Here is a 13,137-nt window from a genome sequence, read left to right on the forward strand (position 1 = left end):
CAAAGGTTTGGGCATATGGTATCTAGTTGTTCGAATCAGTCTGTGTGTGGTACATGTGGAAGAGCAGCTCATGGTGCAGAAGAGTGCGCACCTCTTTACAGTTGCACTAACTGCCCTGGCTTTCATTCTCCTAGAGATAGAAACTGTCCGGTCTATCTCAGTGAGAAGAAGATCCAGGAGATCAAGACGCTGGATGGTCATTCCTACCTGGAAGCGCTCCGTAAGTTTAATTCCACAAATGTGCCTGTGAAGACACTAGACTTCAGCATATTAGCACAACGTTTACTAGGTTCGTCGTTTACTTCAGCAATGCTCGAGAAGATCGCTGTGCCCAAGGTGGCTGTTGCTCCTGTGAGCAAAGCCGCAAAGAGTAAAAACTTGGAGGTGGCCCAGTCTTCAAACACAAAGAAGCCGTGCTGGTTGGGAATCCTAAGCTGGCACAGCAGGGGAAGAAGCCTGGCTCATTCCCCCAAGAGGTCGGCGTCAGCCGCACCCAAGCCAACGGAAGTGGCATCGTCGTTCGGGGCTGAGAATTCACCTCCCAGCCCATCTAAGCAAGAAAATAAGGTGGGAAAGAGGGGAGCCCTTACCAGGCACTCCCCCACCCCTCCTACAAATGGGGAAAAATGCCCTCCATCTGGAGGCTATGTGTGAGCGCCAGCAAGTACACCTGCTTCAAAACCTAGGCGCTTCTCTTGTAGGAAGAAATCCCATTACATTGTCGACGTAATACAAGTATTATATATGGTCCTATGTTGGTACTGTAAAGGTGGCATTTCCTCAAGGAACTGTAATACTTGTTGTAAAGGGGAATTTCCTCCGGGACCCGTAATACTTGTATGGAAGAAATTCTGACACTGATAATGTTGAAGAAGCACTTGGCGTTAATCACCTCGTGTGCTAATGAGGGCAAGGACATCCAGCATACATCTAGGTGATGGTGGTGTTTCAGTTTAAAAGCGTATCTCCGCTTATAACCTAAAACTCCAGAAAAGTCCATGCTATGGTACTGTTACAGTGGAATTGTAACGGTTATGACAGGCATCTTACTGAGCTGCACCAGCTAATTAGTCAGTTCGCGGTGAGTATAGTCTGTATTCAAGAAATTAATCTCAGACTAGGTCATCATATGGTCTTGAGAAATTTTAGACCATACTCAACAGAATAAGATTATGCTAATTGAGATTCTGGTGGCAGTGGTATTTTTTTGTTCACTCTGATACCTACAGCAAAGAGGTTCTGCTAAGAAGAAACTCTTTCCATGGTGGAATGAAGAAATTGCAGCATCTGTAAAAGACCGACGTTGCACTCTTAAACGCTATCGTGGGCAGCCTACTGTGGCCATCTTGGTAACCTAAAAAAAATTCTGTGCTAAGGCGCGAGTTCTTTTTTGGCAGACTAAGAAAACTTCATGGGAAAAATGTGTGTCATGTATGACGTCACATTCACCATCATCTCAAGTGTGGACTAAACTTAGACGCATTTTGGGAGTACAAGGACCATCCTTTGTACCGGGAATTTCCATTGCAGGCAGTATCGTCACTGATTCACCCAAGGTTGCTGATCATGTAGCTAGTCATTTTGCAGATGTGTCTGGTTCCAGGAATTACCATCTTGATTTCCTCGCTCTGAAGTGGGAGGCAGAACGCCATCATCTGAGTTTTGCTAAACAAGCTTTAGAGGATTATAACGTGCCCTTCTCGGAGTGGGAGCTCCGCAGCACCTTGGCGCATTGCAAGGACACGGCTCCCAGACCAGATAACGTCCATAAACAGATGCTGAAATATCTCAGCGAGGATAGCCTCGCATATCTTGTTGGGGTGTTCAACCAAGTCTGGATAGAAGGTGGGTTTCTGTGGCAGTGGCAAGAGGGAATAGTAATTCCTCTCCTAGAGCCTGACAAGATTCCAAGTATGCAAGAAATTACAGATCTATTTGTCTCACTAACTGTCTGTGTAAACTATTTGAGTGAATGGTGAATCGCCGATTTCTGTGTTGTTTGGAGAACAGAGGACTTTTGTCTGAGTACCACTGTAGTTTTCGAGCTGCCTGCTCCATCACTGACCACTTGGTATGCCTGGAGAGTTCCATCCCGGGTGCATTTCTCCCCAAACTGCATTTAATCGTTGTTTTCTTTGATTTAGAAAAGGCCTATGACACCACATGTCCATAGGGCATCTGTTCATGATTTATAATTGTAAGATGCCAGTGTGAATATCGGTAATTTATTATTCTCTACTCTCTCAAAGCATATGAATTGGCAACACTGCAATTTGTTATACATAGCAACAACGTGATTATTAAAATTAAACACATCTAATTCTGATGGTAATTACAATGTTCCTTCCTTTCCGTCACTGACATTTATTTTTCCTCCGGCCTGTGATATTAAAACAATAACCAAGTTAACATCACTAAAGGTAACTGAAGACAACATGTACATAATAATTACGCTAGTTCATAATGGTGGAAAAATACGACGCCAGATGAATGTAGGTTAAGATGGCAAGATAAAATGTCGCCCACAACCACATTATTTATTTATTGTGAAGCATCAAACTCTTGTTAATAATTTATAACGATTATGTAACCTCATCAGCTGTGTGTTATATTATAAGAATGATAGGTTAGGTATCGTGTATAATGAACGTCATGAATGAAGTTCATAGAAAACAAGCCATTAAGAAAAGAAGAATCATAAAAGCAGGTCTTAGCCGCATTGAAATATTTGCTGACACAGAGTTAGAAGCTGCAGATCTTGCACTACTTCAGATTAAATTAAATAGATTGCAATCCCTCAATGAAGAATTCCAAGCAATTCAGTTAGACGTGGAGTTATTTGACGAGTCGGAAGATGCTCAGCATGACAAATACAGAAAAGAATTCTAAAATTTGGTACCGCTGTACGACAAAGCAGAATCTAAACTGCAAGGCGCAGTCAACATAATAGTTTCAAGAAATGAAGTTGATTTACACACTCCTTCTGTAAATGATTTCTGATGTAAAAGAAATATTAGACTTCCAAAAATATACCTGCCAACTTTCGATGTACAGTAATTTAACCACATGGTTGCATTGTAAAGACACGTTTGAAAATGTTATCATAGCTAATGAGGATCTATCAAATATAGAAAGATTTCATTATATACTTTCATCACTTAAAGGTGAAGCCAAGGATACAATCAAAGACATAAGCGTTTCAGACTCTAAGTTTACAAATACCTACAATCTAATAAACAGCAGATACCATTGTCCAAAACTCATTGCTTCTGATTATGTCAAACAGTTGTTAGAACTCCCAAGTAAACCAAGTTCTGTGGAACCGGAATCATGTTGTTTAATAAACACATTTCAGCATTAAATGCCCAATCCAGCATTCAAGATTTAATTCTGACTGAATTACTGTTAACTCATGTTGATAGAAAACTTAGGTTAGAATTTGAAAACATGCATGCTAATCATGTCATTAGCTTCAACGATTTTGTCAAGTTCTTAGAAAAGAATTGCCAAACTTTGCAGTTATGCATACCGACTTCTTTTGCAAAGCAATCTCATGGTTTAAAACCAAGAAAACCGCAAGGGTTCAATGAACTTACAAAATTACATCAGTCCTATATGTCTACAACCAAAATCACATTGTGTTTGTAATGCTTCACACAAATTATATGCATGTCCTGATTTTTTACGTTTAAATATTAACGACTGGTAAAGGATAACAATGCATGCAGCAATTGTCTTGGTATTTCTCATAATTGGAAATCCTGCTCATCTAAAATCACATGTAAAAAATGTAATAAAGACCATCACACATGGTTACATCACCAACGGCAAATATATCAGAACACCAAACTCAACAAGGAACAGATCACCGGGGCTCTAGCCATCACTCCCTTAAAACCAAACCTGCAATTCAAGTATTGCTGAGTACATCCCTCATAAATTAACTACCTTAGTGTAAAGTTTCATATAGTTCGGGCTATCTGTGATAGTGGTTCTCAGAGTAATTTCAATTCAGAAAAGATTGTTCAACAACTTTGGTTGAAAAGATGTAAAACCCACACAATGTTACAGGCTTTTGGAGATATCTCTTCACATTCAGATGCAACCGTAAACATAGAAATCTATTCTAACGTGAATGACTACAGCCTAAATATTGGTTGTGTAGTTCTTCCTAAAATTATGGGTAACATAAACGTTTCTTACTGAACCCTTTAGTCAGCTGTTAATTAGTAAATTACCTGTTCTAGGTCTCGAGCATGTTTAGTAAATGCTTCTGTCTCAGGGAGTGTTAACTTGCTCTTCGTCACTTGCTGACATGACTAGGGTATCAAGAAAGAAGTTAACTATGAAATTAAAGGTGTGGGTAAACTAACTGTATTTATATAAGAAAAGAACAAGGATTAATTTAATGAAAAATTGCCAAAGAACTATGACTGGGGTCAATGACCTTATTGTTATGATGGGGCTGGGCGATTTCAGGGTGCGATGCCATACTATTACTATAAAATGCCTGAAGACCCATTGTCAAAAAACCACCTTAAATTAGAAGGAAACCAACTAGAACAACCTGGATGTATTGCTATTCAAATCCATAAATAACTGTGGGTTAAGCTTCTTACTGATGAAATGCCTGAACATCACAAACTGATTTCCATACATTTCTTAATTAAGGCGGTCCACTAACTGATGATCACACAGGACGAGCTATATGAATCCTTCATTGAATATGAGTAAACTCCAATATTACTAATATGGACTAATCATCATCACCCTCAATATGAAAATAATGTTAAGTACATATGGTTTATGACCACAGTGTGCATCCACTGAAATAAAATTAAATGAACGTGGTTGATGACCAACATGTCTCTCCAAAGCTTACTGAGTTTAAGTACGTCGGTTGATGACCACAGTGTCATGACATAATGGTTATCCCATTAAATCTAATAAATGCAATTAATTATCAACCAACAACAACAAATACACCTTCCTGGTTAATTTCAAGTGAATACTTGCCTTTAAGTTGACACACGTAAATCGTTCTTAACTTTATCTAAACTGCTGAATGAGTATTCAGCTAACACCTAATGGGTGGAAAACAATCGTTTATTTGCCTGGATTATCTAGTGGTTTTCAACAACAATTAAATTCTTGCAGCCATCAATCAACAATACTTGTCGCTAAACACATTTTGTTTCGTTGGAATGTTTTCAGAATACAATCTGAAAAAGGCCTGCTGAGAGAAATCCTGTGCTACTAAAAGTATTCAAATGAATAAATAAACCATATTGCCATTATACTGCACCATTTAAAAGTAACTCTAAAATAAAATATTTAAATTAGTCGGACTCATGGGCACCCCTTTTACTACGACATGAATACAAACTACAACCACACTAACATTATCCTGAATAAACACGAATAATAAAAATTATCGTAATATATGAGCTTCATATCCATATAGACGACTCACACAAATGCAAAGAGGAGAAGAACTCCACCTAATCAATACTTGTTTATTATTGTTATTAAAAATACAGGACCGGTTTCGACCCTAGCGGGTCATCCTCAGCTGGACATACATATACATATAACACATCGTGCAATTGCAAACATTACCATATCTAAAAAGGAATATCATGTGACGGTAACATGTCAGGTTGAACTCAAGAGTAGGGCATTCGTCAAATTGGAAGTTAAGTATATGTTATCATACGTGAATACGCATCTATGAAAAGTGAATACAGTGTTGCCAACTTATATTTTCAAGATCCACTAAATATTACTAAAAATCCGATCTCAAATAACGAGCAATAAGAATGACTAATAATAATAATAGTAAATATCTGCATTCACCTGATTTGTGAGTTTCACTGGGATTAACCCCCTGCCTGCGAGCCGGTGAGCTAAAATTTGTAGGCGTTTTAGTGCCGGGTGCAAACTAGGTGAATCCCCTACCTCAAGGGCCACACACCAAACAGGCCAGTTTGTTAAACAGTCTTCCTTCATAGCATAAATATAAATGCTACTCTCTCACAGTTTCATTTGTCTGTCATCATTCGTCAACTAAGAGATAAGTACCCTTTCCCCACGCATTACAAATTTATGATACCATGATCTCATAACATCAAATCCAGATAACATGTTTTCCTCATGTGACTGCTAGCTCCTGATAAGAAATCTGGAATAGCTCAGAGATAGACTGGATTACAAATTAAAAAATAACGTAAATGGATAAAACCCTAAATTCTGCTATAATAAATCTAGAATTCCGCCAAGAAATCCGCTGTCTGCTAAATGATATATTTCTCCACCGACACTCTTCTAATTCCGCCAAATTTAGCGGAAAATCCGCTAAGTTGGCAACACTGAGTGAATATTCCTAAACTTAAAAGTAACTTATAAGTATTCATAAAATAAAAACAACATATGTGTAAAACACTTTCTTGCTTGTGAATATCTGAGTTTATGGCTTGCACTGTTTCTTAATTCTTCAATTTGAATGCTATCATTAAGTCTAGTTGTCCACAACTGTGCATTGAGACAATAAGTGTTATATACCAGGGGTTTCCAATTTGTAAGGGCTCGAGGGCCATATAGGAAACCTTAGGCATGTTTGCGGACCGCACTTGAATAATAGGCCAATTTTCGTAAAATTCTGCATATAGTAGGCCTACAGAATTACTATTATGAAGAAATAATATGCATAATTCAATTGAAATAAAGGTTTGATAATTTTAATTACTTAGGTAAAACATTATTTTACAATTGCAGATGGTTGAGGCGCTGGCTTGGCAGGTTCATCGTTAGATCATTCCGAAGGTGCTCAAATACGTCAGCCTCGTGTCAATTGATTTACTGGCATGTAAAAGAACTCCAGCACGACAAAATTCCGGCACATTGGTGTCTCTGAAAAACATCAAAAGTAGTTAGTGGGACGTAAAAACCAATCATTATTATCTGAAATTTGGATTTTAAATTTTTTTAAATGATAATAATCTATCCAGATCAAGTGAATTTTAATAAAGAATGAACTAGTTTGGACTTGGGTCCATAACTAATATAAAAATTAATACATCTTGAACGACCTATAAAATATTATTTTGTAACTATCCTTCACATTATTTATTAAAATGCTCTTGTGGGCCGCATTATATGGCTTCGTGGGCCACGTGTGGCCCGCCGGCTGCCATTTGGAAACCCCTGATATATACCATATGTACCATTTCATTGGCCTGATTATTTAAAACTGAATGTTAAAGTCGTCATTTGCCGTGAATAATGCTAAAACTTTCGTATATCAAACTTCAGAAAATACCAGTTAAATGATACGAGCAAGTGGAATCAAAGTGGCCGTGACCGAGATAAATATAGTAATTTCAAAATGTTAATGTCAGTAGAGAGAACAATCAAACACTGAATTGAAATAAGCCACGGTGAAGTTCGAGAAACAAATTTTATGAAAAAAATAACTAATTTTAAAGGAAGAATACCAAATTTATCGATAAAAGTAAACATATTACGTAATCCTATCGCTGTGCATCTCAAATATACGAGATTTAAAGCAAAATATATAGGAGGAGTTAAAATTCAATTCAATTGGTTGTATACTGAGACTGCACTGAAGAATAACAAAAGTTTCTTTAGGAAACACTTTAAGAAAACGCTAATATTTAGAGCGAATTATCGATAAATTAGACGATCCTAAGCTACCATTAACATCAATAGAAACTTCTGTAGCAGATCATTTGATGTCATATTTCACCTTACAAAACATAGTAATAATACAAGAAGGCTTTGGAACTAAGAAGATGATGATATTAACATTGTCTTTAAATATGTTTTTCATGAATGTGCCCGAGAACGTCATGATGGCTTCCTAAATCAAAGATGGGATTGACATCTGATGGAATCCAGCCGACTCTACCCGTGAATACGAGTTCAACTGCCGAGACTCGTAGATTACTGAACCGAGGTCCAGAGAGGAACGTTCCTGAGAAAGGATGTAGCAACAACTATTCGGCTCACAAGCATGCGCAAAATAAGATAAGTTTTACGAATTATTTTGAAAATTAATTACGTTATTCTGTCTTGTAGTGAGTTGTTGATTGTGAGGTTTATAAGGAATAGGTCGTTATATCTTCGTGAAGTGTTTTAAATATGTAGTTTCAATGCGAGTGAATTAATAGTGATGTTTTAAGGAAGGTTATAGGTAGTCTTCCAAAATATTTAAACACATCCAAGTGTCAGAAGAGATGCGTATGTCAGTGAAGTGTTGTGTTAACAATATTTCAGTTTATTCTCAAGAAGCAATACCAGAGATAGTAAGTTTTGATGAATATGAAGAACGATATAGGTTTATATCAAGTTATAGGTTACCGAGGTCATAAATATCGGCAACTTATTGCCAAATGTAAGTCAGTATAGGTTAAATATGGTAATATTTTGATAAGTGAAGTGCATATTGCTAGGAATATGTTAGTTGTTGATCCATGAAATATTAATTTTACTCAGTTGAGAAGTTAATGGAGTTGTGCGTTACATGGAATTGATTAAATACTATTTGCATATGCAGCGATGTAAAGATATGATGAAAATATGAGGTAAGGAATTTGAGATTAAGGAATAATATTATCTTGGATAACGTATTTGAGGAATTTATAAATATGACGACATATGAGGAAAGATTTTGTATGTAAGGTTAATTAATGAAAGATTAAGTAACACGAATAGAGATCATTGTTATAATAGATGCTAGTAATGACGTGAAATATGGAATAACCTATAATATGAGTTTATGGCAATTTGATAATGGACTTACGAGACAATAATAGATTATGGTCATCAAAAATAATTACATGTAGGCTAACCTTTAATTAAGACTCTGATGGCAACCTCAAAGAGAATTTCATATTATATTTGAGGTTTAAGCTGATTTAAACTGAAATAGCAGATCATTGATAGCAGATACGATCTTAGTGTCTTCATTATGTTAGCCTATCACTATTAAAGAATTAGGAAGTTCATCCATGGTATTCCTTGTCATCTTGCAATCATATGATTGTATTTTATGAAGTGATATGACTTAAATCCAACCTGTCAACAAATTTGTTGAAACTATTTGGGACAATTTTACCTGTTTCTTAGGAAAGTATTTCGAATGTAACTATTCACGATTAATAATATTCTTTTAAAATATTATGATAGGTAGCCATTGAAAGCTACAAAAGTGAAACTAATCTTATTCTGCATATGTTTAATAAAATAATTTATCACGTAGGCCTACATCGAAGATGAATGAAATAATCTGCCTTAATCATTCTTACTTGACCTGAAGAATTTTATTTTTTATTATCTATTGTGTAATTTCAATATTTCCAATCATGTTAATCGAGTTTTTTTTTGTCTCGACATAAAGAATTCTTGAATTTTTATTCTTCAATAAGAAACATAGGAGATGTGAATAGTAATTTTTGTGAGGTCAAGATGATTTTCATTTAAGTAATTTCAATCCGAGCAAACTTCAAGGAGAGGAATTATATTTGTGTATGAAGTCAAGACCTTGGAAGAGCTGATAGTATATTCTGTGATTGCGGACTAGAATGTCAAGATTAAGAGAATGAATACAAAACAATACATTCAGAGAAATATTAGTGTAAAAAAAGGAATCAAAGATTTAACTTATCCAAAGTATACTACATTATTTTGAATAAATAATAGTTATTAAGAATTTAATTTATTATTATTATTATTATGATTTATAGATTATAACATTAATATAAGTTAATCTTACAGTTGATAATAAGTTGTGGAATCTGCAGTTGAATTTTTAAGGCACGAAAAAGTCCGTAAAACTTAAATATTGCAAATGAAGGAGAGATAATGGGTAATTCTCAGTCGAAGTCACGTAAAATATTTTATGTTTTACATAATCTCTGAGATGTTCTCCGATTTCAGCTGCGGATTTTCTTGAACGCCAACGTGGGCTAAATGGAAAAAAAAAGAGGATACCCAATAACCATGTATGGCGCACATAGTACTCCTGTATTGCGCGAGACATGTAGAATAAGCAGTTTTGTCCAATTGTATCTCCTGATTTTTCCTGATTTTTGGATCAAAATGTTCTGACTTTTGGTTTTGTAAAGTTGGCAGGTATGCGTATTGTAATGGTTAGCACTATTAGCTGCTGTCCTCCATGGCCCAGGTTTGATTCCCGGTACTGCCAGAATTTTACGATTGGCAGGGGGTCACCATGCTGGTCACCTCCAATGGGGGAGTGCCTGAATAGAGCTACATTACCTTGGGATGAGGAAGCTAATTTACTCACCATTGGCATCATCATCATCATCATCAGCAGCAGCAGCTTAACTGGACCTGATGAATTTGATATCCTTGATACCTCTGAATTATTGAGTCAGTATTCCTGACTTTAATATTCATTCTGCAGAATGGATTACCAATCAAATATGAGGGGCTTGGACTTGGCCTGTTTTGCAGCAGATTATATTAAATACTAGCTGATGTACCCGTGCTTCGCTACGGGATTCTCAGAAAGACTGACTTGGTGGTTTTCCTAACTGAATTCAACATAGGTCATTACAAAAACGTCAGTAGAAATGTAGCGATTGAAGGCAATGTTATCATATAAAATACTCGATCAAATGAAAAACCGCACACTTTCTCACTTTCAACGAACAGTACTACGGTGCTGATCTAAGAGTCTAAAGTTCCAGATCTGGAATAACCAGGTCGCAGACTGCCGTTAAGTATGCACACTACTCATTCCAATCAGTGCCTCAGTGTAGGGACTGAATAGCTTGAATACTATGATGAACCAGTGTGTTACGTACCAGATATATCAGAAAATGTATGAACCAGAGGAATGGCATGCTAAAGAAGAAAGTTATCTTACTCCCCAGCTACTTCCCGCCAATATACAGGCAGGCTGTTACAGTCGGTACGACCAGGCGAGCTGCCCGTGTGGTTAGGGGCGCGCAGCTGTGAGCTTGCATCCGGGAGATAGTGGATTCGAACCCCACTGCCGGCAACCCCGTGGTTTCTCATTTTCACACCAGTCACACCAGGCTGTACCTTAAAGCCAAGGCGGCTTCCTTCACACCACTATTCATTTCCTATCCCATCGTCGCCATAAGACCTATCTGCGTCTGTGCGACGTCAAACAAAGTAAAAAAACCTCGGTACGCTGCAGTAATCCTATCTATCGGGGATGAGAGGAAACAGAAGACAAAAAGCACATCACAACAAACAATGGTCAATGTAATGTTATTGTTGATAACGTTTATGAGCTTTCTATACTGCAGGCCTTCACATTAGTTTTCTTTCGACTCTGTGATATTAGGGTGTCTTACAAAATTATTTATATCGTAGATTGTAGTTCCTTATTCTCAGATTTTACATACCGATTTTCACTAATTCTGTTTACCCATTTTCTCGTGACTCAGCGCTGACCAAATTCATGAATATCTCTGATTATATGCGTTACACTAACAATGTATAAGACATAAGTGATCGGAAATTTAATAACTTCTTACATAACTACTACTAACTTACGACATAACTAAAGTTATGTTAGTTATGTAGTATTTATCGATACGACCACTAATAACATAAATAAATTATTTGAGAATTACATTTCAGGCCTTCCCCTAAACTACCATTTCACTCAACGTGAATAAAATAATTTGTAGCCTAGATTGCAGTGGTTCATCACCCGACATTATATATTGATTTTCATTAAATTCTCTTCAGCCGTTTTCTATTGATACGTGTACATACGTACATACAGACAGACAAAAATTACGGAAAAGTAAAAAATGCATTTACTTGTTAGTGTGGACATGACAGATACAGAAATATAATTCACTTCAAATTCTGAGCAATGCACAGGCAAAACACTTATTTTATATATAGATTACATTTCAGGCCTTCCCCTAAACTACCATTTCACTCAGTGCGAATAACATTATTGATAGCCTAGATTATAGCGACCTATTCCCCGACTTTGCATACCAATTTTTGTGAAGATAAGACCATTAACAAAATAAATATTTGACAATTAAATTTTAGGCCTTACCCTAAACTACCATTTTTCTCAGCATGTATAGCCTATATCCTAGCGAATTATTTCCCATCTTTGTCTAGGGATTTTCATTAAGGCACGACCACTAATAACATAATTATTTGAGAATAAAATTTCAGGCCTTCCCCTAAACTACCATTTTAGCGTGATTAAAATAATTTATAGCCTAGATTGTAGCGGTTCATCACCCAACTTTACATTCCGATTTTCATTAAATTCTCTTCAGCCGTTTTCTCGTGATGCGTGTACATACAGACAGACAGACTGAAATTACGGAAAAGTAAAAAATGCATTTTCTTGTTACTGTGGACATGACCGATATAGAAATACCATTCTTTTCAAATTTTGAGCAATGTACAGACAAAACTCTTATTTTATATATATAGATGGTTCTTTGTTATAGAGTTTAGAGATTTATATATACATATATATTTCCCCATGTTTAAAACCCAATCTTCTTTTAAAATGATGGTATAATTTATAACAACTCAATTCATAAAATTTAACATGTTTTTTAATAGCTATAATGTGTTGTGTACTGTTTGTTTCAGAACCTGTTGTTAAGGTTCCTGTAGACACTAAAAAGGCTATTACGTGAGTATATTGTTTTAAGATCTCATATCATTATTAAAAGCTCGTGTTGTTGGGTGTTAATCGTTCCAGCTTGAAACATTGTACATATGTTTCAATTTTGTTATTTGGGAGTTAGAATTAAATACAATAATAACATATGAAATTCATGTTCTTAAGACTTTATTACAAGGAAGTGAATTATGTGCAGTATTCGGTTGGTTATTTAAAAAAATTATGTCATCAGTCCTTGGACTGATCTGATGCAGTTCAGTCGGTCAGTCAGTCAATCAATAACAATAATAATAATAATAATAACCTGGGAGGAGTCCATGTGGCTTTTGTCATCACATGGCTCTGGGCAAATGGGAGTGAAACGCGTCGTTGTTTGTCATCTGCTACTATAACATATTGGGTTCAGCAAGAGAACTCAACTTAGCCTCTTTCACTCCAACTCCAGCATGTAA

General features: G+C 36.2%; 1 protein-coding gene across 1 annotated transcript in view; it reads left to right on the top strand.

The window, feature by feature from the left end:
- Nucleotides 1–13,137, top strand: part of LOC136886360 (serine/threonine-protein kinase/endoribonuclease IRE1) — a 387,729-nt gene that overhangs the window by 53,622 nt on the left and 320,970 nt on the right. The window contains exon 3 of the mRNA XM_068231041.1: nucleotides 12,652–12,694. Within this exon, the coding sequence (XP_068087142.1) occupies nucleotides 12,652–12,694 (43 nt within the window). The remainder of the gene's footprint in view (nucleotides 1–12,651; nucleotides 12,695–13,137) is intronic.

Source organism: Anabrus simplex, chromosome 1 (assembly GCF_040414725.1).
Source record: "Anabrus simplex isolate iqAnaSimp1 chromosome 1, ASM4041472v1, whole genome shotgun sequence".
Lineage (NCBI taxonomy): Eukaryota > Metazoa > Arthropoda > Insecta > Orthoptera > Tettigoniidae > Anabrus > Anabrus simplex.